This window comes from Balaenoptera ricei, chromosome 2, assembly GCF_028023285.1.
Source record: "Balaenoptera ricei isolate mBalRic1 chromosome 2, mBalRic1.hap2, whole genome shotgun sequence".
Lineage (NCBI taxonomy): Eukaryota > Metazoa > Chordata > Mammalia > Artiodactyla > Balaenopteridae > Balaenoptera > Balaenoptera ricei.
Window position 1 is genome coordinate 172,405,410 of NC_082640.1, and position 27,555 is coordinate 172,432,964.

General features: G+C 37.1%; 1 protein-coding gene across 6 annotated transcripts in view; it reads right to left on the bottom strand.

Annotated features, from left to right (window-relative positions):
• Positions 1 to 27,555, bottom strand: part of GALC (galactosylceramidase) — a 167,302-nt gene that overhangs the window by 106,684 nt on the left and 33,063 nt on the right. For 5 of the 6 annotated variants that reach the window (XR_009500976.1, XR_009500974.1, XR_009500975.1 and 2 more), the window contains exons 8-17: positions 25,359 to 25,514; positions 24,278 to 24,402; positions 22,775 to 22,902; positions 17,885 to 17,974; positions 17,078 to 17,164; positions 14,864 to 15,014; positions 13,673 to 13,853; positions 9,565 to 9,728; positions 8,069 to 8,145; positions 2,073 to 2,456 (exon numbers count right to left, since the gene is read on the bottom strand). Coding sequence is in view for 1 of the 6 variants with exons in the window: in XM_059914777.1 (XP_059770760.1) it covers positions 2,310 to 2,456; positions 8,069 to 8,145; positions 9,565 to 9,728; positions 13,673 to 13,853; positions 14,864 to 15,014; positions 17,078 to 17,164; positions 17,885 to 17,974; positions 22,775 to 22,902; positions 24,278 to 24,402; positions 25,359 to 25,514 (1,306 nt within the window). In the remaining 5 variants the exon portion in view is untranslated. Of the gene's footprint in view, positions 1 to 897; positions 2,457 to 8,068; positions 8,146 to 9,564; positions 9,729 to 13,672; positions 13,854 to 14,863; positions 15,015 to 17,077; positions 17,165 to 17,884; positions 17,975 to 22,774; positions 22,903 to 24,277; positions 24,403 to 25,358; positions 25,515 to 27,555 lie in introns of those variants that run through there. The other variant, XM_059914777.1, reaches the window with a different exon arrangement.

Consider the following 27,555-nt stretch of genomic DNA (forward strand, 5'->3'; position numbering starts at 1 on the left):
AATCATCCCACTCCTTATATCCATAATTCAAAAGCATCATCTTAAAAAGGAAAAGAAAAAATACTTTTTAGAGTGTAAGCATAACATGTTGAAGTGGTTTTCAAAAAGCAGAATTTCCAAATTTCACAATTTGTATGGAAACATAAAGACCGCGAATAGCCAAAGCAGTCTTGAGAAAGAAAAACGGAGATGGAAGAATCAGGCTCCCCAACTTCTGACTATACTACAAAGCAACAGTAATCAAGACAGTATGGTACTGGCACAAAAACAGAAATATAGATCAATGGAACAGGATAGAAAGCCTAGAGATAAACCCATGCACATATGGTCACCTTATCTTTGATAAAGGAGGCAAGAATATACAATGGAGAAAAGACAGCCTCTTCATAAGTGGTGCTGGGAAAACTGGACAGCTACATGTAAATGAATGAAATTAGAACACTCCCTAACACCATACACAAAAATAAACTCAAAATGGATTAAAGGCCTAAATGTAAGGCCAGACACTATCAAACTCTTAGAGGAAAACATAGGCAGAACACTCTATGACATACATCACAGCAAGATCCTTTTTGACCCACCTCCTAGAGAAATGGAAATAAAAACAAAAATAAACAAATGGGACCTAATGAAACTTCAAAGCTTCTGCACAGCAAAGGAAACCAGAAACAAGATGAAAAGACAACCCTCAGAATGGGAGAAAATATTTGCAAATGAAGCAACTGACAAAGGATTAATCTCCAAAATTTACAAGCAGCTCATGCAGCTCAGTATCAAAAAAACAAACAACTCAATCCAAAAATGGGCAGAAGACCTAAATAGACATTTCTCCAAAGAAGATATACAGATTGCCAACAAACACATGAAAGAATGCTCAACATCATTAATCATTAGAGAAATGCAAATCAAAACTACATTGAGATATCATCTCACACTGGTCAGAATGGCCATCATCAAAAAATCTATAAATAATAAATGCTGGAGAGGGTGTGGAGAAAAGGGAACCCTCTTGCACTCTTGGTGGGAATGTAAATTGGTGCAGCCACTACAGAGAACAGTATGGAGGTTCCTTAAAAAACTAAAAATAGAACTACCATACCACCCAGCAATCCCACTACTGGGCATATACCCCAAGAAAACCATAATTCAAAAAGAGTCATGTACCACAATGTTCATTGCAGCTCTATTTACAATAGCCAGGACGTGGAAGCCACCTAAATGTCCATCGACAGATGAATGGATAAAGAAGATGTGGCAGATATATACAATGGAATATTACTCAGCCATAAAAAGGAACGAAATTGAGTTATTTGTAGTGAGGTGGATGGACCCAGAGTCCGTCATACAGAGTGAAGTAAGTCAGAAAGAGAAAAACAAATACCGTATGCTAACACATATATATGGAATCTAAAAAAAAGAAAAAAAATGGTCATGAAGAACCTAGGGGCAAGACGGGAATAAAGATGCAGACCTACTAGAGAATGGACTTGAGGATACGGGGAGGGGAAAGAGTAAGCTGGGACAAAGTGAGAGAGTGGCATAGACATATATATACTACCAAATGTAAAACAGATAGCTAGTGGGAAGCAGCCGCATAGCACAGGGAGATCAGCTCAGTGCTTTGTGACCACCTAGAGGGGTGGGATAGGGAGGGTGGGAAGGAGGGAGATGCAAGAGGGAAGAGATATGGGGATATATGTATATGTATAGCTGATTCACTTTGTTATAAAGCAGAAACTAACACACCATTATAAAGCAATTATACTCCAATAAAGATGTTAAAAAAAATTATTTTAAATAAAAATAAAATAAAGGTAATACGAACAACAACAACAACAAAAAAAGCAGTATTTCCAGTGTTCTTCAGCTTCCTGTTACAGCAGCATTACCCACGACGAGGACACCAGCTCACTAGATACACAGTCAGCATGAATAGATACATCACAGTGATGATCAAGTCCTTGCCATCTGCATGATCATGTGCAAATAAGATGACGAGAGCTACCTCAGCATTAACACAAGCCTTCGAGGTCTGAACACCCAAACCACTCTGCAGGATGGGACCAACGTACCTAGTGTCCTATCTACGGGACGTATCAGGTCATATTAAAGATTCATCTGTTTCCCCTTGGAATTCTAAAAAAAAAAATCTTCAAGATGATCAAGCAAAAATATATTTTTCTCCTCATTTACTCTTCATTATTTGTAGCTTCCAAAAGGCTCCTATATTGATCCATCAAAACCAGAAATGGCTCTGAACCAAAACCAAAAAGAAAGAAAATCCAGAGAGTGTTCTATGGCACTCTGTATTAGTGTATGGCTTCCACACGAAAGTTATCAAACTGTGCAAATTCAAAGGAGTGAGTTCCAATCGCAGCCCAGCCATTCTTCGGGAAGTTCACAGAGACATTCTTCCAGAGAGGCTTGCCATTCAGCGTGCCAGAAGAGAAACCACCCTGGAGTGGGGAGAAACACATCCCTTAAAAACATGTGAAACTGATCCTCTGAAGTCTGTTTCTTAATGGATGGCCCACCTACTTAGTGCAACAAATATCCTTCTCACTTAAGATTTACCACAGCAAAATGATTCCACAAGTTTGAGCAAAAGTTTGAAATACAGAAAAAATTTTCTCAAAGGAGATTCTTAACTATTTATATAAACAGTTTCCAAGGTACAAGAATACCTCAATAGTTCCTTGTACTCCACCAAAATGCTGTAAAACCTGCAGAAATGTAACACTTTTCATAACATTATGATAAAATTTTAGATAAAAGCTCACTAAAATAAAAAAACATTTGTCATTTACACGTAGTAGCATGTACATGCATTGTATTGACAGCTTACAGCCACCAGCTCTTCAGACAGGACTGCTGGGGTCAAAGTGTTTTATTTATTTATTTATTTTAAAGGCTTTTCTTTTTTATTTATTTATTCATTCATTCATTCATTCATTTGGTTGCACCAGGTGTTAGTTTCCGCTTGCCTGCTGCAGCTCGCCAGCTCCTTAGTTGTGGCATGCGAACTCTTAGTTGTGGCATAGCATGTGGGATCTAGTTCCCTGAGCAGGGATCGAAGCCAGGCCCCCTGTGCTGGGAGCGCAGAGTCTTAACCACTGCGCCACCAGGGAAGTCCCTCAAAATGTTTATTTAAGGTCTTCATTAAGGAGCCTCAGCCCAGCTGGGAGAGGAGTAATTAACCTTTGTTTTATCCTCATGTACAGAATACCACTTCAAAGTTGTATCAAGAGCCTACCCATAAGTTAGAAAAACAGTAACCATCAGTTAAACTGATGACTGGGGAGAGGCGGGGGGTTGAGTGGATAGAAGAAGAGAAATATCCACAGAAACAACTTACTAGTCACTGACAGAGAAAGATAAAAATAATGTCCTCCTCAGACAGCTGCCATTCCTACTCAGCTAACCTGGCACACAGCTCTTACTATCATTATTATAGCATGCTTATGAGCATATATCCACAGCACACTCATTCCAGCTACATTTAAAACTAGCTAATTTCAAAGGGTGAAGAGCGAAAGATCCAAAGGACTAGGCCAAGAATCAAAATAAAATCTGCTCTTAAGTCATAAAATTATAATGGAAGGGGCCTTCATTTACTTCTTTTATTTTATGGATGGAGACACGGTGACTTAATGAGACTAAAAATCAAAGTCACAGATTTACCAGCAACGCTAGGACTTGAATTTGAGTTGCCCAACTCCACATTCAGAGCCACATACATTTCTGTTACTACACACCTGCACAGCTACCTTCAGCTCCAGAAGTGTTTATTGAACATCTTCTGCCACTTAGGGGATAGTGAATATTAACACTGAGCCAAGGAGCTTATGTACACAAATTATATTAAGCACTAAAGCCCATCCTCCCCCTGCCCCTCACCCCCCAGGTGTCAGCCAGCCTAGCCTCTGGCAGCTCGTCACACAAGGCCAGTCACAGCAGTGCCCTGTGCGCAGACCGCTCTTCCCACCACTCAGCTCTCGGCTCAAACATCACCCACTTCAAGAGGCCTTCCCTGACCTCTCTATCTAGAGAATCTGGCAGGGAAGCTACTTTATCTCATTATCTCATTTTTCCTTCATAATTTTGTTTATTTGTTTATTTAGAGCAGGAGTGAGCCAACCATGGCCCACAGGCCAGCCACCTATTTTTATAAATTAAATATTATTGGAACACAGCCACCCCCATTCATCTACCTACAGTCTACGGCTCCTTTCTCACTACAAAAGCAGAGCTGAACAACTGCAACGTAGACCATAGGGCTCACAAGGCCTAAAATATTGACTCTTTGGCTCTTTAAAGAAAAAAAAAAGTTTAATAATCCCTGTCCTAGAAGAATACAGGCTCTGAGAGAGCTGGAACCTTGTCTGTCTTGTTCACTGCTGTATCCCCAGTACTTAGAAGAGTGCATGTAACAGATGCTATTAATAAAAATGTGTCGAATGAAGAATAAAAAACATCTAACTCTAGAACAACCTACAGAGCTTACCTCCATTTTACAGATAAGGAAACAGAGGCTCAAAAACGTGAAATAACTTGCTGGAAGTCTCAGCATATATCAGTAAGGAAATATGAATGCTGACCTGTCTGGTTCCTAACACACCTACCTACTCCTAAGAATATTAACTTGACTCATTAAAGTGCTCACCACATATTGGGTACTGTACCAAACTTTCATGTATATATATTTATATATGATACCATTCAATCTGCATAAGGGTGTGTCTTCATGAGATTATGATGGTAAAACAGAAGCGGAGCAACATAAAATATCTGCAAGTGACTATTAATAGACTTCAAAGTGTATCGTTCTAACCCCCACGCAACAGCACTAAGATAAAGCATCTGATGTGTGCTGAGAAGAATTCAAAAATGGCCAATTTCAAAATCATAAAATCCTCATATTAGCAGTAATTTGGAAAATGAACATCATAAAAGATGTTGTTTTGTTTTGTTTTTCATTTATGCAACAAATATTTATATGCCAAATGTTGCTTAAATCCCTGGGAATTTAGGATGAACAAGAAAAACAAGGTCCCTGCTCTTATACAGCTTACATTCTAGTAGAAGGAGACACACAAACACACACAATACCTAAGAGCTAAGCGATAAGTGGCATGTGAAGAATTAAAACAGGCTGATGTGATGATGGGTGCCTCAGAGACCGCTCTGGATTATGTGCACAGAGTTGAGACGCAAGGGAGAAGCAGAATGCCCAGAGTTGGTGGAACAAGAAATAATGGGGTAGGGGGTGGAGCAGGTGTAAGTCACCAATATCTCCGTCCATCCCAGTAGCAAGAGCGGAGCTAATTTCTGAAAGTAGTAAATCACTTTATATAAAAGACATACCAGAAGAAAACAGCTGAAATAGTTCAAAGTGGCTGTGTCAGAGGAGCAGAACACAGAATGGGGTGAGGCGGCAGGAACAGCCGTGAGGAAGGAGGCAGGTGTTTTCGATAAGCCCTTTTTTTAAAACATGTATGCAAAATATCTAATAAAATTAAGGAAATTTACCTTTTTAAATCCTATTCAAAATTTCAAAAAATTCATAAAATTACTAAAAATAAGCCTAACAAGTAAGGTGGAAGAACTACAAAAATAAAACTGAAGGACATAGTGGGAGATCTTAATAAATGGTAAGATGCAGCATGTTCTTGCTACCATGTTCTTGAATGGGGAAACACACTATTCTTTTTTTTTAGAAAAAAAGTCTTTACTGAATTTGTTACAATATTGCTTCTATCTTATGTTTTGGCCTTTTGGCCACAAGGCATGTGGGATCCCAGCTCCCCAAACAGGGATCGAACCCATACCCCCAACATTGGAAGGCGAAGTCTTAACCACTGGACCCCAGGGAAGTCCCTGGAAACACATTATTCTAAAAGAACATATTATTTTTGCCCAAATTGATGTATAAATTCAGTGTAATGCTAGCAGCATTTTTCATGGAATTGAAAAGATGTTTTAAAAATTCAAATAGAAGAGTAAATATGCTATTGAAATAGCAAAGGTAATTTTTAAAAAGAAATAATGAGGAACTTGCCTCACCGGATATCCACTCATTCATTCTACAAGGGCTCTTGCTCTGGCTGTGTGTGCACCAGGCACTTTTCTAGGTGCCAGAGAGCCAGCAGTGAATAAAACAGACGCCTGTCATTAAAGGAGCCTGGTTTTAGTGAACAGAGCAGGACAAACACACAGCGATCAACAGAACATGTAAGATGTCAGGAGGTTAACAAGAGCTTCAGAGAAAAATTAAGGAAGGGAAGAGGGGCAGAGAGTGAGACGGGGTGCTATCTTATATAAGGTGGTCAGGAAGGAACTCTGAAGGAAGTAAGGGAGTAAACCATGTAATCAAAGATTTTAGAAAGTAAACACAATTTAAGGTGTGATGTTGGATAATAACAAACAAAGCAATTAAACAGAAAAAAGGCTCAGAAATAAGCCTATGTACACATGATGATTTGTTATGTCGAAAACATGGCTTTTAAATCATGGGCAAAAGGACAGTCTATGTAATAAATATGATGGCTATCCACTTGTTTTTAAAAAATTATGTTGGGCTCTTCTTATGATCCACAAATACATTCCAGATGGACTAAAGACTTAAACATTTAAAAAAATCCTAAACTTTGTTTGGTTTTGGGGAAAAAATGTTCCTGACCTTGAGAAAGGGGAAGGCCTTCTTAAATAAAACATAAAAGCAATGAAAAGAAGTGAAATATATGACAGTAGCAAAATTTAAAACTTCTATTCACGAAACATACCATAAGCAAATTGAAATACATGTGACAGAATAGAAGCAAATATTTGTGACATATATAACAGACAACGAGTTACTACCCAGAATATATAATGAATTTATACAAATCCATCAGAAAAAGACAACACAATAGGAAAATGAGGAAAGAGTGTGAATGGGTAACTTCAGAGAAGAAAAAACACAAATAGCCAATAAACATAGTAAGATGTTTAACCTCCCTAATTATCAAGGAAATAAAAATCATGTCCATTAATTTGAAAAAAATCTTTAAAATCAGTAATATCAAATATTATTATAACTGCTATAAAAATTGATATCGTTTGGCTAGCAATAGGGGCAGGATCTGTTAAAATTTAAAATCCAATTCCAAGACCTAATATCTGCCTAAACAAATAACAGCACATGTGTACCCCCAAGAGGCACATAAAAGATGCCTCCCCTCTATCTGCAGGTAAGCCAGCCCTTACTGCCTCAGTTCACTGCAAAAGGGAAGAACTAGGAACAAGGTTATGCCCATCAAGTGTGGTTATAGTTATATAAACTGTGTTACACCCAAACTGGATTTTCAGTACATATTGTTACTGCCAGAAAAATTAGTACTGTCACTTTTGGTGGTTGAGTAAGAGAAGAGAACAAGTTCAAAAAGTTATTTGAATTCCATTTTTTATCTCTATTGTAACCTAAACAAAATTATGACAGAACTGTCTTGGCAGAGAGCAGTATATTATACAGAAGAATTGATCTACACAGCATCCCTTGGAAGCATGTCAATCAATAACTCATGATCAACCAATAATTTTGACAAATATTTTTAGATTTCCATGATACTACAGTCAATCTGATATCATCTCTGACAAAGAGTCATGGAAACTAACTTCTAAAAAAGTGTGCTTATAGCTGAAAACCAAATCATTCTTAACCATCAAAAAATAAATGTATGTGACTTTGCTTATACCTATTAGCTCCAATAATAGTCTTGGTTTAAGAAAACTTGAAAAAAAAATAGTTCAATTATTGACTCTGCCAATTACTCCTGAGTTTAAAAAACAAAAACAAAATAAAAAAAAAAAAAAAAAAAAACACTGGGGGTGATAAAGTCAGCTGCTTCTCGGGTGGGTTTACCCAGACACACGCTATCATCCCAGGGACTGGTGGTTTGCTGGTATCACGGCAGACTCTCTGCCTATTTTCCACTATTTATCTTACTTTCCCCTTTTGATAACCGAAAACGTTAGAAAAGCACAAGAAAAGAATATTTTTACCTCAGGCATTCTGATCAGCAATACTTACATTAATAGTTAAAGTGAGTGTATACCATTTTTTTGCTGTAACGTCAGCATGTCCTGAAGTATATATGATCCATCCAGCTGTAACACAAAGAGATTATCCCAGTTGATGTATTTTTAAAATCTAAATCACAGAATCCCGAAACTCAGTGGGGGTTCTTAGGTGCATTTGTATGTAAATAAATAAGTAAAGTCAGCCTTGATAAAGATCGACATTTCCATACCTACAATTGACTTAAAACAAAACACCCTTCATTCAGGCATCCATCCAGCATGCAGAGAGGTCCTACTCTGAGCCATATGTGAGCTCACAAGAGAACGAGCAAAATAAACTTACAAACCAAGCATGGTGCAATGACGCATTAGCGTGTATAGTTCAGGTCTGCATGTACACCTGGTTGGATTGAATATGGAGGATAAGGAGGAAGAGTCAAAACCTACCATAAGATTTCCAGCTAGTGTACCTGGCTACGTGGTAATAGCATTCGCTGAGAATTAGAGAGAAAATAATAAGCTAATTTTTGAATGTATTACATTTGAATGCCTGAGAGAAAGCCAGGATGAGCTGTCCAATGGGCAGTTTAAGACACAGAGCACTGGGGACTGAAGTCAGAGATTTAAATCCCTAGTTCCAATTCTGCCACTACCTCATTTTGGGACCTTGGGTAAAGCAATTAACCTCTCTGGCACTCTCTTTTGGATTGGAAAATGCAAGGTACCTTCCAGATCAGTCATGCTATGATTATGCAATTCCTATTCTAATGTCCTCATTACCCACTCCCTCTTTAATTTTTATTTTATTATTGGAGCCCTTTTCACCTTAGGAAGAGGCAAAGGGGAACAAACTATAGGAGAGAAGATTTTTTATTAATGCAGGACAAAAGTCAAGAGACTATGAATCAAGAAGAGTCACCACCAATAAGGTCTAGTTTCAACAGAGCGGTGTGTACCCAAACCAAAGTGAAGTGGATGGAATTCAACTTGAACGGATTCTAAGCACCTATTCTGGATAAAATACTATTCTACATAAGACAAGGACTGTTAAGATGAATGAGAAAAGTCCAGCTGTTTTCAAGTTATTGACTAAATTAGGAAATAGGAATTCTCCATCTTAAGCAAATCAATCCTTCCTTTTGTATTTCCATAAGCACACAAGCAACATTCTTATAGTCCTGCTTTTATTTAGTGTTTCCTGAGTATTCTCTCCCTACTACTACCACCACACCCCAATCTCTGGTAATCCTACTCTGACAGCCTAGCTCAACTCTACAATACCCAAAAAGCTTTGCACAATTTTCTCTTTCACTGAGCTGCCTCTGTCTGTACTAATTAACACTATAATTTTGAATCGTTTGGCGTTTGCTTACACATGTTGAATCTCTTCTCAGTTAGATGTTCGAACACGATGAGGTATAAAGCTCCTTCATTACTCCCATAAGTAACAAACAGATATAGCAACGTATCACGTAGTAACCATGTGCTATAGAAGAAGCCACTTACCTAGATCACCTGTAACTCTGTAGATTCCATTTGCAAATATCCAGAAGAAAACTCCCCTGGCACTTCTAATCAAAATACCACCTTTATTCACTCTTCCAGCAATGAACACACCTCCCTTCTCAGGGGTCTCTATGTACACATCACACTTTACCGTCAAATTGGACCTGCAGAATCAAAGTGTTAGTGCTTTTAATTATGTCATTTCAAATGTAGCACAAATGGTTCATTTCACAGTCACATGCTTCCAAACTTCTAATCAAGGTATGTGATTTGCTAAGTCCACACTTATACAGGGATGGGCTTCATTGATGATGGTTTTTTAAAGTTTTACATGACTGAAGTCAAGTCATTTCATTGTCTCTTTTAATGACTTACTCTTGGAAAATAATATTTACTGTTTTTAAGCTTCTTAAGAATATATTTCCTATCTTTCTTAATAAAATAATTTCTCATTCTAAGAATATAAGAAGCAGCCATTTTTTCTAGGAATACGTAAAAGATAAGTTTCCACATAATTCTGAACAAAAAGGTTTATGACATTTCCATCAGCAAAGAGAAGCAGTGGAGACTATGAGGAGCCTCTGGGAGAACAAAAGCTGCTTTGAGGCTAATTTTTACATTTAACCCTAACAAGACACAGCCAACTCTATGTTGACTCTACAGTAGGGCTTTTCAGGCTTGAGCAGTATTGCAATCACCCTGGAGGGCTTATTCAGTTCAGTGTGGGGCCCGACCCCTCAGGGTCCGATTCAGTAGGTCTAGGGTGGGCCCCTCGATGTGCAAGTTTAACAAACTGCCAGGCGATGCTGATGCTTCTGGCCCAGGAATCTCACTCGGGGGACCGTTTTCCCCTACAGAGTACCTAGGTCTGTGCAGAGGCAGTAAAACCCCGGTTTTGGTATCACTGGCAGGAGATCAAAGGACGAGAAAGGTTCAGCCAACCAGGAACTACCAGAGCTTTAACAATGAGATCTGCTCCGGGCTTCCTTTTACAAATGCTACTGGATTCCTTCTGCAATGATACAACCACCCCAATCCAATACGACCTCTGAAAATAATTCCCCTCCCACTCAAATTCTAAGTGCAAATGGAAAAGAATTAGAAAGCTTGCACACAGTCAAGTAATAAAGCAAGCAATTTATCTAAAATAAAACTAAGAATGCCAAGAAATATATTTTGGAAATGGGGAGAAATTGGATCCAGAATTATGTGACTTTTACATTTCTCAGAGTTTCCTGTCAGTGAATTTTGCACAGTGAAATTTTACTTTGTAAAGGAAAACATAAAAAAGAAGCACCTACAGCAGGTACACAACAATCAGGAAAATCTACATTTAATCATTTAATCAAAGCTGGGCTACTTTACGGGAAAATCAAATGCTAAGTAACTAAAGCCCAGTCTCTCTTGTATGTCCTGCCACAGCAGAGGGAGTTTTTCTCTCTGTAGATTATCACCAGCATGAAACCACCAAGGATCAGCCTTGTTCCTTACATCCCCTACCTCCCTGCTGGCTCATCAGAAGTTTGAAAGTGCTACAGATCCTGTCAGCACCAAAAACTTATTCTATTTAGAGTCAGAGTGAGAGAAGATCAAATGCTTTCCTTTTTCACATCACAGTCCAGAATAAGTGATTCTTGCATCACAACTTACAGGCAATTTTACAGATAATGAATAAAATAGAATAAAAGTTTGGTTTAGTCTTCCACAGCCATAATCTCTTGGAAGTGCTGAGAGAACAAAAACCAGCCAACATAATGAAGCAAATTTGATCAAAAGGATGCAGAATTCAGGTCTGTGCAGCGAAAGATAATTTTGTGATTGTCCTCAGATCCCAACCAAAGCTAACTAACAAGATGGAAATCTTTAACAGCTTTGGTAAAGTCTACCATTTATAGTCAAATTACTGTGCTGATACTTAACTAAATCTAAATATGAGAGAAGGTCTGTCGTAAACATAGTTCTAAGAACTGATGGCACCGTGCTCACATAGAGCCGATTTACTAGAATAGCACTATGGATAAACTCCACTGACTTACTGACTTTCCCTTTCCTACTCTCAGGAAGAAGACAATGATGAAAACAAGGCTGTGAGGTATAGTCCAAGAGCGTGGGCTACAGCACCAAACAGACCTGGCCTCTTGCCCTGATTCTGGAATTTAAAAGTATGGGATCTTGAACAAATCTTACCCCGAAGCCTCTGTTTCCCAGTCTATACGGTAAAGAGGATGCTACCTTTGCCAAAAGGTAGCTACGGGAAGCTCATACCAGTGTTTAGTGTTACCCAGTTTTCATTCCCTCCTTTCCCTGCAATAAATGGGCATCACAGCCAGAGAACAGGAATGAACATGGGATGTGTGTACATCTCTAAACAGATCTGGCTCCCTTGAATCCAGGATAGGATAATGGGAAATAACACAAAATAAATAGGGTGAGACTAAATTTTAAAAGATCTTGGAAGTCAGGCATAGAAGTGCAGATCTGGTTCGGTAGCAGGAAAGAGTCACTGCATATTCTTGAGCAGAGAAAGAACATGATGAAAGTAGGGCTTAAGAAAGACGAAAACAGTCCTTTCTTGACATGCATAATTGCCATTTCGTGGTTCTTTTGCTTTCAGAATATGTCACTCTTTCCTTCTCTCCCCACTTTCCCCCATCCTCCTCTTCTCCACCTCCTTACACACTGCAATAGTAAAGATTGAGTATTGCTATTTAAATACTGCAAAACCTTCAAAGTTATGAAGAGTTTTGTCTAATCTGTAGATGGTGCTCTACATCATCTCTCTACTACTACAATGAAAGAGTCTCTCAGTTTTTCTGGAGTCCCAGCCAGAAACAATAGATTTGGGGTTTAGAAAGAGCCCTATGTAGTGTTCATGAGCGTGCGGGATATGGGCTGTCACAGAAACTTAAAGGTTTTCTATGGTGGCTGGCTTCCAGACCGGTGATCAAAATAACAGGGTCCATCCCTTAGACATTTAAACGCAGCCACCTGTCTTACTGTAAGACCATTAGTAACAAATGAGGAAATCACAAACCCCGCTGACATGACCAGAATGTCCAGATAAAGTGTCTGGTACAGAGATGTTGGGATAAACAGTATTTCTGTTGTAAAAAAGATAAGCCATTGAAGTTATTCTAAATTAAGCAAGAATTCTTTACTCTACCCCCAATAACTCTCCAAGGAGCTGTAAGGGTTCTAGAAACTCTGGATAGGAGTTTCTTAAGACTTACTATCTGAGCTTGGGCCTAGAATTGGGATTTATACCAGGGAGTAAGGCAATACAGAAAGGATAGAGACTTTCTGCAGCATTCTACAGATAAACAATTTAAAGCTCTTTTCCAAATTATCTTCCCTTCCCTGTCCAATTTCCAAGCTACAGATATGGCTATTTGGTGACCTGACATTAATAGTTACTATCACTAAGCCTGAAATGCTTGTGTTTTATGTTTCACAGTAGCATTACACTAGTTAAAAGAAAAAATAGAAAAGAAACACCTAAAACAGTTATAATTAGTCAGTACATTGGAATTCCATAACTGACTTCTCAGTTTTGCTTTGGCCATTATATTTTGCGTGAAGAATAAATACATCTTCTCTCTTTATCAAATGCCTAAATAAAAGAGTGGAATTCTCTAGCCAACTAAAAGCTGATTTGCTTTTTACTGTTGCCATCTACTGTCACCTGGTAAACAGATTTTCCACAAAAGCTAAAACAATGTAATTCAAGTATGAATCCAGCAGGTGGCAACACCATTTCAACAAATCAACTCTCCGGCAAAAACAAAAACTTAAAAACGACATGCAAATCACAAAGTCTGCTTATAAATAAATTTTAAATTATAACTGGGTCCAAAAGTCCTCAATTTTTATATCAAAATCAATCTGATCCTCCAACAATTACTATTAAATTGGGGCAAATCTGAGGGAAGGACACTTAGGCAATAAAACAATTGGCTGGTTTATGGCCACCGCGATATTCAACAATTATAACACACCTATCAGGTTCTTGGACAGGAGAACTGTTGAAAAGTCCTGGCTTCAGAATGTACCTGACGACCTTACAAGGTTATTTCAGCCAGACCTACATAAGGATGTCAATTTTACATACCATTTGTAATCTCCTATAATACTGATGGTGTTGAATGCATCAGCAGCCCAAGTAATGGGCCTTTGATTGAGAACCTGGCGCAGCGTGAAGCGATGCTCTCCAGGGTCTTCAATATTCATAAAGTATTCAAATACACCAGTCTGATCAGCAAAATTCGGAGCTTCACTAAAAAATGGGTAATCTGTTCAGAACACAATAAATTCTTTGTTTAGTATCAAATCTTACAGAATCTCTCCTCTCTGATATTTTCTGGTACATTTTGATATACTTTTGAAAAGTTTTAAATAAGTAAATGATACTTATAAACAGTCAAAGTTTAGGGTTTAGGTTACTAAAGAGCTATTGACTTTTATATCATCTTTATTAAACATCAATGGGATCAGTTTGACCTACAGACTTTACATACTTAATCCATGCAACTGCTTAAGAGGAAAGATCATGAGTTCTGGAATAAGTAGACCTGGGTTCGGATTCTAGCTCAGTCGGTTCCCCAGGCAAGTTGCTTAACGGCCCTGAGTTAACAAGTTTTCAGCTTCTCAAAGGTATGAAAGCAGTATGCATTCAGTAGAAACTGTACCTCAACTTCTGAACTTTGATCAGGATGCCCTCCTGTGACGCCGGGGAGTGGCAGCGAGCTGCAGTGAGCCACACCCCCGTCAGCCATGCAATCACGAGGGCGAACAACAGATACACTCAGAACCATTCTGTACCCAGACAGACACTTTGCTTTTCTCTTTCAGTACAGTCTTCAATAAACAACATGACATATGCCACACCTTATCAGGCTTCGTGTTAGATGATTTTGCCCAACTGTAGGCTCACGTAAGTGTTCTGAGCACAGGTAAGGTAGGCTAGACCAAGTTCTGAGGTTTGGTATTTTTGACTTATGATATTTTCAACTTACGATGGGTTTACCAGGACCTAACCCCACCGTAAGTTGAGTAAGGCCTGTATAACTTTCATTCCAACCATAACCTCTACATTTTTTCTGGCACTGAAAATTACAGGACCCTCAAGTTGCGATTTATTTTGAAGTAACACAAAAATTAGCTCCCGTTTACCACGTAGAGATTTAGAGCTAAATTAATGTAGTTCTCACAACCACTCCATCAGGCACCGGTTTGACAGGGAGAAATCTACCCACGACTGCTGAAAGTGGAAACCAAGTTAAGTTTTAGCACAAAAACGTACCGACATTGAAGTCATCCTTATAGACGCGGGGAAAGGGCTGGGACCTCGGAGGCAGCGGGTGACTGCCTTTGCTGCCGGTGCTGAGCGTGGTGAGCGTGAGCAGCCCGTCCTCCTGCAGGTCCAGCGTGAAGCGGCCGCCGCTGTCTAGGAGCTGAGAAAGAAGCGATGCTGCGTTCAAGCCAAGGGCTTTGGCTCATCCCATTCGGGTCAAACAGTTTTTTAAAAAATAAGCTTAAGACAGGCCAAACTCATTTCTTTTAGAATTTCCTAACTACTTGTGAAGGACACACTCAATATCAAGGCCTTTGGAATCTTTTTTCTTAAGTTATTTATAAGACTTTATACAATTAAACATTCTAGAGAGGATATGAGAAGAATTCCTTTTCACAGAAGGAAGAAGGACTAGATGATCCCCAAATCCATTTCCATAACTCTGTCTTTTCCATTAGACTGTACTATCCTTAAAGCCTGTGTATAATTCAATACATGTAACTAAGAGATGTGCTTATTTATTTTTTAGGACTTTGCTAAGGTAGAAAAATCCATAAAATCTTATTGCTGACTCAGCTGTTAAACACAGAAAACGTTTACTATATAAAAAAAGTCCTACTCATTACATGTTCAATACGTATTTCAATTAACAAATTACATTTATGTCACATTTATGACCTTGGCATATAAAGCCATAATCTCTTCATCTATAAAATGAGGGGAAGAAAACATAGTTCATAGGGTTATTGTGAGGATTAAATGAGAAAATGTTTATAAAGTTCTAAGCTCAGTGAGTGACCTACGAGAAACCTTCCCTACATCATAGGTGTCCTATGGTAAAAGCAGGCTTCTGAAGACACTGAAGTCCTTTGCATAATTGACACAGGCACTAAACATTATGTCCACTTTACGAAATCTGAGTAGCTCTTTATTTCTACTTTATATTAGAAGTGTATATCATACCTTTGCTTTAATAAATTGTTGGTCAGATCTATGAAATATCTAATACCATATTCTGGCTTAGGAAGAACTCCAAATGATATTATTTTTCCTATGGGGAAAATCAGTTTTATTATGCTGTTTCTAGCAATGTGTTGTGCAAAAATTAGAGACTATTCCTTTTTTCAAATTTAATATACAATGGGCATTCAATTATTGATACTGACTAGTTGAGTCACAGAACTTTAATAATTACCATAAAAAGTAGCAGATTTGTGTCAGTTAGGTGAAGTGATGTGCTTGCATGGGCCAATTCATTCTTTGAAACATTTACTCATGAGAAACCACCATTTGCTAAGCTCTACACTAGGCACCGGGAAAAAAAGGTATATAAGGCTGGGACCCAATCCTCGAGGCATCCAGTGTAGTGGGGAAAGTGTTTACTAGGTAAGTACATATCCCTAGGTGGCTATGACCTAAGGCTGGTGGGGAAGGCTTCAGAGGAAGCAACACTTGGGCTGAGTCTTGAAGGATGACAAAGATATGAACAGAAGGCATTCTAGGACGAAGAAAAAGCATGTGCAAAGTCACAGAAGTAATTAACTTGGCATGCCATGCTCTGAAAAATGCAAGATGTTTAGTCTGTGAGGAAAGGTCAGTTTAGTAGGACATGCATCTAGAAAGGAAAGCAGTCTTTTACCTAGTGAGGTGATAACGTGGGTCACACGCCACACTAAGGAATGTGAACTTATAGGAAAAATCACTAAGGCATTTGAGCAGGGACTGACAAAAATCAGATCTGCATTTAGACGCATCATTCTGGTAGCAGTGTGATGGGTGGCGGGGAGACTGAAAAAACAAGAGATGGTTTCCGAAATCCGAGAGAGACATAATGAGGAACTGAAACAAGCAGTAGCCGTGGGAATGGAAAATAAGGAATGGGTAGGAGAAATATGTGGGTGATACTGTCTATACTTGATCACTGATGGTATACAAAGAGTGAGTGGGAATGACAGTCTCAAACGAGACTCAAATTTCTGACTTGAGCAACCGAGTGATGGTTGGTACCATTCACCAAGACAAACTAAATACCAAGAACAAACACATCTACTAAACCATACTGCCTTGAAGAGGACTTCTATTTTAAAAAATGGGGGGCAAACTTTACCTCTATTATGCTTCAGCCATAAAATCAGTTATGAAATTAAAAATTAATTCATTAATCAAATTTCTGTTCCCTTTACTGTTGCAATGCTCACACTATAGGAATTTATTTAAAACTACCCATAGAGAATCCAGTTGTTTGAAAAGAAATCTCTCTGATGGTTTTCCAAGTTTGGTATACCACACCTGCAGCTCTGGTATTGCACTCTAAGGAGAAAACACAAAGAAAGCATAGTTGAGTGATTCATCATCTCCTCTGAGGATTTCTAAAATTTGTACCAGCAAGAATGAACCAATGACAACGTGCATTCTATTTCTATTTACCGAAAGATCCACCTCAAATCTTAAATAGTAAACATTTTGAAAGTAGGAAGACATTATTCAAGCAAATACTTTATTTCCTAAAAACACTGGAGATTTTTGGCAAATGTTCAAAAAGATTTTAGTGTCTTTGCTTCAAAAATACTCATTATTATACCTATGTAAAAAGCTTTTTAAGAATTTTCTGGCATGAAAAAACAATTCTTACACGATTAGTAGAAAAGAGCACTGTATTTCTGTATTCAAATCTAACAATAGGTAGAAATAACAAGAATCTTGACTCTTTTTTTTGTACAGAGTACTGTAAAGATCAATGTTTGAAAGTTCCCTCAACTGCACAAATTATGCTCTACCAAAAAGGACAACTTTCTTGCAAGTGACCTTTGTTAGGATTCTTCAAAACCACAAAGAGCATTACCTCCTAGTGGCTTCTGTATGTTTGACTCAAACTAGTCGGGAGACATAAGACACCAAGGCATTTACCCATTCATACGCAAATTCTTAATCACCTGTAATGTAAGACTTCACTTAAGAACTGCTAGCCCATGATAAAATATATAAATTCTCAAATCAAAATCAAAATAAAAGTTCCACTTATTTACTTACAAAAGAACCCTTAAGAATGAAGGTAGCAAATTGTTGTGAAACATTGAAATAGGGAAGAAGTGGTCGTATACACATGGAATGCTTATGACTCTGAGTAGAAAAAAAAAAGAATCATGTAAGTTATCCGAATGATATACAAGCCATTTTGGGGGGAAAAAAACAAACAAACATTTAATGCCTATAGATTAGCAGAAATGACACATAATAGGTGACAAATAACAGTTTATTTCAAACTTTTAAAGACTTTCTTCTTAAAAACCTTTATTGAATGCCTATTGTGTATGCCTAGTCAAAGTAAACCTCAATGGCATTTTGACTGAATCAAACTTTGAATTCCAGTCATTTGATGGCACACAGATTAATTTTTATGTTCTGTTTTCCAAGTAATATACATCAAAAAAGAAGTAAATCTTGGGACATTTTCACTGAAAAGGCATCTCACCTATATATAACCTTCAAATACACAACTGAGGTCAGCTAAATACATATAACAAATCTCACTGCCAGCATCATTTTTTTCAAAATAATCACTACAATGGGCTGGGATCAAAAGAAGTCTGAGACATCATCCCTACTTTAGGGGATTCAACAATCACAGAGGACTTACAATATAAGGTTCTGGGACAGGCTTTGTGGGAAAATTTTAAATTACAATTATAGTTAGAGATTTCAATACCTTTCCTCAATAACTGATATACCACTAGACAGAAGATCAACAAAGACACAGGTGATTTGAACAACACTACCAAGTAACTTGCCTGGACTGACATCTATAGATCACTTCATCCAGCAATTGCAGAATGCATATTCCTTTCAATTGCACAGGGAACATTTACGGAAGTACACCATAATCTTAGCCATAAAAGAAGTCTCCATAAATTCAAAAAGATTCAAGTCACAGAAAGTCTGTTCTCTGACCACAATAAAACTAAATCAGAAATGAGTAACAAAAATCTCTGGAAAAATTCCAAAATATTTAAAAACTAAATAACAAATTTCTAAATAATTCATGTCTCAAAGAAAAAAATTAAAATAAAAGGTGAAATTGGAAAGAATTTTGAGCTGTATGAAAAGCAAAACACAACACATCAGGATTTGTGGGATGCCACTAAAAGAGTAGTTAGAAAAAAATGTATAGCACTGAACACCTAGATTAGAAATGAAGAAAGGATTTGAGACTTTAGCTTAAGATACTAGGAAAAGAAGAGCAAATTAAAACCAAAGTAAGCATGGGGTATGTATGGGATTAAGAGATACGAACTACTATGTATAAAATAGATAAGCAGCAAGGATATACTGTACAGCACAGGAAAATATAGACATTATTTTTTAATAATTTTAAAGGGAGAATAATCTATAAAAATACTGAATCACTATGCTGTGCATCTGAAGCTAATATAATATTGTAAATTGACTACATTTTAATTAAAAAATTTAATTAAATTTTTAAAAAAACAAAGTAAGCAGAGGAAAGAAAATAATAGAGATGAAAGGATAAATCAAACAAAAAACAGAAAAACAAGAGAGAATAATTGAGAAACAAAAGCTGACTCTTTGAGAAGATTAATAGAATTGAATAAACTTCTAGCCAGACTAATTAGGAAATCAGGATAAAAAGAAAACACAAATTGCAATTATGAACATTAAGAAAGGTGACATCAATACAGAGTATATAGATATTAAAAGAATAGTGGGGAATAATATCAATAACTTTGTGCCCAGAAATTTAACAACTTAAACAGACAAATTTCTTTGAAGACACAAAAAAAACCCAGTGCTCACTGAAGAAGACATGGACAAACTGAATAGCCCAATATCTGTAAAGGAAGTTGCAACTGTAGTTAAAAAGTTTCCCACAGAGAAAATTGTGGTCCCAGATGGCTTTACTGGGAAATTCAAGTCGACCTGGGAGCTTTGCTCAAACAGGAAGTAAGAGCTAAGGCAGAGTTGTAAACCACCTGCCTGAGTATTGAGGTATGCCCCAACTATGCACACAGAGCCCATCAGCAAAGGCTGGAACACTTGCTAGTTCCAAACATAAGGAAATCTGTACAATCATGATCTGACCACTAAGATAATTGAGCAGAGGCTTCAGTGGCCACAAATGATAAAGCTTACAAACTACAGAATTTGTTCAGGAAAGTCACAAAACAAATAAACAGCAACAACCACGACAAAGAGCAACAACCACAAATGCTAGATAGGAGGAAGAATCTGATCTCCAGAGTCTCCATGTTATTTTATGTAATGTGTCTAATTTTCAACAAATCATTATGAGATTTGCAGAGAACCAGGAAAGAATGGCCCATACACAGGCATAAAAGCAGTTGACAGAAACTATGTCTGAGAAACCCCAGTCATTGCTTATTAGATATTAGACTTCCTAGACAAAGACATTAAATCAGGTATTTAAATATGTTCAAAGAACTGAATGAATAATGAATAAAGAAGAGATCTGCTTCCAGAATGGCAATGGGAGGAGCTCCATGAACCTGCTCCCAGTGAACCTGGTGAAAATTATTTAAATAATAATTACAATAAAGTCTCTGGAAATGGTCCTAAGGCCATGCAACAAATATAGAAACATTTATTCAATAAAATCTACTAAAACTCATGGCATTTAAACCATGATCCACTCCCTCCCTGTCCCTCTCAGCCTAGAGTGACAGAAACTCCATGCCAAGTAGGTACAGCCAAGAACACAGGGCTCCCTCACTCCCAGCTCCCAGGTGAAGACAACAATATCTTCGTGAGAGAAGCAGAGTATCAGCATTTCTCTCCCCCCTTCCCCTCAGCTACCTGATGCTGAGGACAAGTAGCCATAAGTGTGGCCAAGAGGCTGAGGGTTCCCTTCCTCTGCCCAGGTTCCATTCACAGACTCACCTTAAACAAGGCACACTGAGAATATGGGGGTTCCAAACCCCCACCCAGCACCATACTCCTAACTCAGAGGTGTCACTAAGAGAGAAACGCACCCTTGTCCCCATCCCCAACTCCAAGCTTCAGCTCAGAGATTTTGTCCAGGGAGAGAGACAGGTCATAAAACAAAGAGTTCAGAAAGTCTCCCCAAAGAAATTGATTGTACTTAATGCAGAGCATGGGGAAGTTCAAGAGTAAGGGTGCTCTTAAATTATTTATTTAGTGGAATAAACTTCACTAAATTACTCCAGCTAATCACTAAGCAAACAAGCAAGCAAACAACAAACCCCAGGAAAGGAGGGAATCAGTACCCAGAGTTACCACAATATATTATATAAAAGGTCTGCCTTTCAACATAAAATTAGGAGACATTCAAAGCAACAGAAAAGTGTGACCCATACACAAAAACTAGGCAACAGAAACCACCTATGAGAGCAAGCAGATGCTGGATTTAACAGTTGAAGACTTCAAAGTAACCAATATAAATACATTTAAAGAACTAAAGGAAACAAGGCTTAGAGAAGTAAAGGAAGATATAATCACAATGTCTCATCAAGTAGACAATATCAATTATGTGACAAAAAAATTTTTAAAGAACCAAATGGAAATTCTGAAATTGAAAAATATAATAACTGAAATGAAAAATTCACTAGAGGGGTCAACAGTAGATTTGAAATAGCAGATGAATTAGAGGATTTGAAAACAAGTGATAGAAATTGTGCAACCTGAGGAACTGAGGGGAAAAAAAAAACAAAAGATAAAGAATAATGAACAGAACCTCAGAGAAATGTGGGATACCATTAAATACACCAAAATATATACAATGGGACAGTAGAAAACAGTGGAGAAAGGAGCAGAAAAAATATTCAAAGAAAAGTAGCTAAAAACTTTCCAAATTTGATGAAAAACATTAATCTACAGATCCAAGAGGCTCAACAAACTCCAAGAGGAATAAATACAAAGAGATGCACATACAGACACCCAGTAAAAATGCTGAAAGTCAAAGAAAAGAAGAAAATCTTGAAAGGAACAAGATCATTTACAAGTGAACCTCAATAAGATTGACAGTTGGTTTATCACCAGAAACAATGGGAGACAGCACATTCAAGGAAAAACTGTCAGCCTAGAATTTTATATTAAGCAAAACTACCTTTCAAAAAATGAATATCTCACTGGAATGCAGTTAATATAAATCTGAAGTAGACTCTAATAAGTCAAGATTTCTACACTAAATCCTGGAACAACCACTTAAGAAAATAACTCACTAAAATATAGTAAAAAAATAAAATAATTTAAATATTACATCACAAAATATTGACTTATTGCAAAAGAAAACAGTAACAGAAGAATAGATGAACCAAAATAATGAGATGTATAGCAACTAAAAAGTAAGCTGAAAGATGTAAATCCAACTATATCAATATTAACATTAAATGTAAATGGATTTAAGCAATTGAATCAAAAGGTCAGACTAAATTTTTCAAAAAGCAAGATCCAACTATATGCTGTCAAAAAGAAAGACAACTTAGATTCAAAGAAACAAACAGAGGAGGTTGGATCAAGATGGTGGAGTAGGAGGATGCGGAGCTCACCCCCCCCCCACAAACGTGTCAAAAGTACATCTACCTGTGGAACAATTCTCAAAGAAAACTAACTAGGAACTGGCAGAAGAACTTCTATACAACCAAAGCTGCAAGAAGGATTTCCACGTAACTGGGTAGAATGGAAAAAAAGGCATAAGGTTGGGTCCTCCACCCCTGGGAGGGATCTGAAAGGAAGAGAAGGTTTGCTCTCAACCTGGAGAGTGAGCAGGTCAAGCCACAGACTGGCTGTCCCAGTCCTGGGATCCTATGCAGAGGAGAAAAGCTCCCCTGTTTTTTTTGTTTTTAAAAAGGTGTTCAGTTGTGTTTTATGCTATATTTTCCAATACTAACAAAGTGAATTAATCCAATAAAAACAACAAAGAATTACCATAGTTTCAATGATGATGGTGAGGTTACCTAAGCCATCCGTCAGAGCTACATAGCTTCCTCCTTTTTCTAAATGGCCAACTGTCTTCAGGTAATACCAACCTGGTTGAGTAAACTGAGTGGTATGAGCTATAGACAAGCAGAGAAAGACCCAAATAAGATTAAAATTGTGATAATAGGATTTCATCAAAAAATAAAAAGCTGTTTACTGATTTGAGTCTGAAAGAAAACAGAACATGCCACCCCAAAATGTGCCACTTTAGCATGTGGATTATTTTGAGCTGATGGCAATCAAGACCTAGCAGACAAAAGAAAAACTTTTCTCTCTCCTTTAACTGCCTGAAAGAATTTAGATAGGGGACCTGGCACAGAAAGACAGCTACTACCAGAGACAACTTTGTATCTGAAAGATTCACCTGCATGGCAGGGAAAACATCTGCTCTTCTCTTCCTGTGAACTGTCTTCCTCCCCTTTGAAGCTCCAGGTCCCTATTCCATTCCTTAGCTCAGGATGGCATTATAAACCTCAATTGCCTGACTGCAAATTTAAGTCTCATATTTTTATGTACAAAATTAAATGTAGTTTTTTTCCTGGTGATCTGCCTTATATCCATTTAATTATTAGATTAGCCAAAGAACCTAGAAGGGTAGAAGGAAAACTTTTCCACCCCAAGTCTGATTGAGTCTAACAGCTATTTTCTATTTTGGAGAAGAATACTTGCCAGTCTCATGTTTCAACTTCTAGTTAAATGGTACAATTATGGGAATATTCTTAGAATGACTGGTGAAAATAAATGAACCACACTCTGTCAGTTCAAGACTACTGAGTAAACCTTTTTTTTCCAAGAGTAAAAAATAAAGTTATCCCCTCCCAACTTTTGATGATCTCTATTTAACCCATCCTAATATAACTACAAAGAATATGGTTTTTAAAAAGTTAACAAAATATTCCAAAAACTAAGCTTTATGGTTTCAAACAAGTTTATTTCCACAATATGTATTTATTGGGCACCTCCAAAGTTGGTCCTGAAAATGTACTGAGCAATATTCCTTGTCCGTTTTGAGAGGTGACACAATTAACCGGTGACAAAATTAGAAAAGTACATTAGTTCATGTAGATAATGTGGGACCAACTATTTCAACATTTAAGGGGTTAACCAACCAGGATATACAAATCCAACTTAACATTTCCATATTTTTGAAAGAACAACCTGAGTTTAGAATAATGTCATGGTTACATAATGTCATGACTACAAATCTCTGAGAAAAATATATCAACTAAAAAAAAGCCTGGTCTTAGAATAATTGAGAATGGAATACAGAAAGTAGCCTAGTTACCCAAATGATTCTTACAAAACACTATGACATATCTTGCTTGAAACAGAGACACACTTAAAACTAACACACACGCACACACACAGTGTTCATATAATCCCCTCTAAGTGTTTCCTGCTTTGTCTCTTAGAGAGGAAGTTAGGGATTGAAAGGTGGAATCTGAACCATACCTGCTATCCAGATAGGAGCTTCTACTACATAGTGCCCGCTCCAGGGCTCCTGAGCAGTCATCAGTCCACAACGCCCGTACGGCAACTGTTCATAGTAACTAGCCACCAAATTCCAAGCAATTGTGCTAAAAGATTTGTTTGATAAAAAGGAAACACCAAAGAAGCTTGTAATAAAAAGGTAAATATCTACAAGCCTATAGTAAAAAAGACCTTATCAGAGTTTACACAAATATATGTAAATGACAAAAAATTACCACCCAAAACAAGAAAATATAAGTTGCCTAAAGTTCACCCACATTTTGAAGAATCAAGTGTTGGATGCATCTAAGTATTTTTAATGGTGAATCATATAATAAAAAATACAAATGTATATGAGGTGTATAATTTTACTGACGAATGGTGTAACCAGAAGATGAATCATGACCTACCAGTACCAGACATGTCACAAATGTGAGTCAAATACAAATAAAGGCTTTATCCATACTTGGCTTTCCTTTTGACGGTCAGCATTCTAAGTGCCCCAATTTCAAGACATAATTTTATGAACTTCACTCTGAGCTGTTGCAAAGTTTTACAAATGAGAACTCTTAGAGTCAGACTGCCAGGGTTCAAATGATGGTGTAGGCAGATAGGGTAAGGGTTCCCCAGAGGAAGAGAACCAGACATAACTTTCTTGACATAAGAGAAGCCACTTTAGGCCTAAGCCATTTTGTGATCTAAGCCTGGCCACAATGCTTGCCCTTACAGAACAGGTCTCAGTAGTAAGTGATTTTAAGGGAGTAAAAGAACATAAGAACAAACAGCTATTATCAGGCCAGGGAGATAACTTAACCATATCTGAGACAATATATCAGACTCCAAATAAGCTCTATTATTTGCAGCTTCTTGCTTTTTTTTTTTTTTTTTTTTTGAGTTGACACAGCTTAGGTATAGATATAGGTATAGATGAAGAAAGTAAGGCAAATGTTTACAATCATTGAATTTAGGTTGTGAGACTATGAAAGTCCATTGTACTTTTTTCTACTTATTGTGTTTTGAAATTTTTCAAAATAAAAACCTTTAAAAGTTTCTAATAACTTACGCAGTCATGTAGCCATTGATATAATTCTGATTCAATATGCGACCCCAGCAGCCTGCACCCACATCACTATTTAAAGTGCTAAAATCTTCAGAAGACCAAAGCTTCTTCCCAGTCAACCTAGCATCCTTTACTGTACGGGTCCCAGGGTAATGAGCTCTAGAAAAGAAAGGGTGGGAGGAAATGTAAAAAGGTCAGAACATGGCACTTGTAACTATTTATTGAGTGAATAAAAATACATATCTTCTCCAAGATTTCTATTTTAAAATAATGGGCAGCTTCCAGGTGGCTGTCAGACTGTAAGCATCCTCTTCCCACCCTTGTGTCTCAGAACACCCTTAGAATGAGATAAACCTATAACACACAGAATGGGAAGGAAGATAGCAATGGATGAGAAATTTCTTTCTGGAAACCATAACATGGAGGGAAGCATGTTGACAGGTGGAGGCAGCAGAAGAGGCCTAGAACACTCCAAAGATGAATGAGGTGGAGACAGGATTTAGACTTCCCAGGGGAAATAGAGAGCTTGGACAGTAGGAAGGAAACCAAAAATAAGACTAATGAGTCTATTATGTAATGTAGTATCTCCTCCCCTGCTCCCACCCCTCGTAGACAGAGAGGCATTTATTGTTTATTCCCAGGTAAAAAGAAAAACACTAAAACAAACAAAAATGCACAGAGAATTCTTCTTTGAATAAAAAGAATAAACTATCTTGGGAAAACTAGAAGTTATTATCCCAGAGCAGTGTAGTTCTCAACTTGAATGCTTTTTGCCTGGTGGAGAAGGCAGGGCAGGGCAGGATTTGCTATTGGCATCTAGTGAGCAGAGGCCAGAGATACTGCTAAACATCCTGTAACACCCATGACAGGTCCCAACAACAAAGAATTATCCAGTGAAAAATATCAGTAGTGCAGAGGTTGAGAAACCCTGCACCAGACTAATGAATCCCTCCCTTGTTCTAGCATTTGAGAGGAGTCAGCCTAAATATAAATGTATATTTATTGTTCCAAGCGTAAAATACTGCCATAATGATGATTGTGGAAGTGACTGATTATTGAATATAAAAACAATTAAGAAATTTCAAATGGAAAATAGAAAATAGACCAACAGTTAGTATAAGAATTAGAGAGCACATGAACCAAATAACTTTAGGGACAGGAGTTATATTTTCTAGGCCAACAACTATTTACAAATAAGTTAACAATAATACAAGCAGAATAACGCAGATTGGATTATATCATAATTCTAATCTTTGTCGTTTGGTGTACTAGTATTCATAACATTAAAAGAATGATTGTGAAAACCTATTTTAGTTTTTACTTATTTAATTCCATTTAGATCATGAATCTTTTAAGAAAAAAATATCCTACTTGGGAATTAATTATACTAGTAAAGACGAATTAAGGCACAACATTAATTTGGCATTCCAGGATTTCATAAGGAAGAAATGGATAAATAATAAAGAATATAAAGAATTAGGGAAAAAATGAGATTCCACCAAGATTTTGTTGAGTCACTGAACCCAGTTGAAAACAGGCATCTATTCAGTATTGTAAACATATACAACAGAGACCCCAAGAGCAAGCCAGCACCTAACAGGGTTAAGAAATTATTGTTTTGGTACTACAATTCCCAACTTGGAAAATCTGACTACTATTCTTTGAAATTATATAATTTTAATAAACTTTTACATTTTAGATTTATTCTATATCCCAGAACTTCATTCTATGGTATGATATTTGGTTTTGACATCTCAACCAAATACTAATTTTAAGACTCATCTAGTTATCACTCAGCCAAATGTATATTTGGTGTGTCTCTGGTAAAAAATACTTATATAAAAAAAACAGGCTGGAAAATAATATATTATGTTATTAATGATCTCTAGATATTAAGATTATGAGTAAGTTCTAACTCTATCTTTATGGTTTTCTACATTTTCCAAATTTTCTACAATGAGCAGGCACTATTTTTAAAATCTGAAAAAGTATCTCTTTTAAAGTTACAGAAATAGGTATTATATCCCTCATTCAGAAAACAATGAAACTGTTACATTTTAAACCTGATTGATTTATCAAATGATCTGAGAAAAGAGGGGCAGAACTGATACTAAAATCCAGGTCTCTCCCAATGTCCAGATCCATAGTTCAACAAAATTTAAAAGTTCTTTAAGAATATAATTTTTTAAATGCATATAAT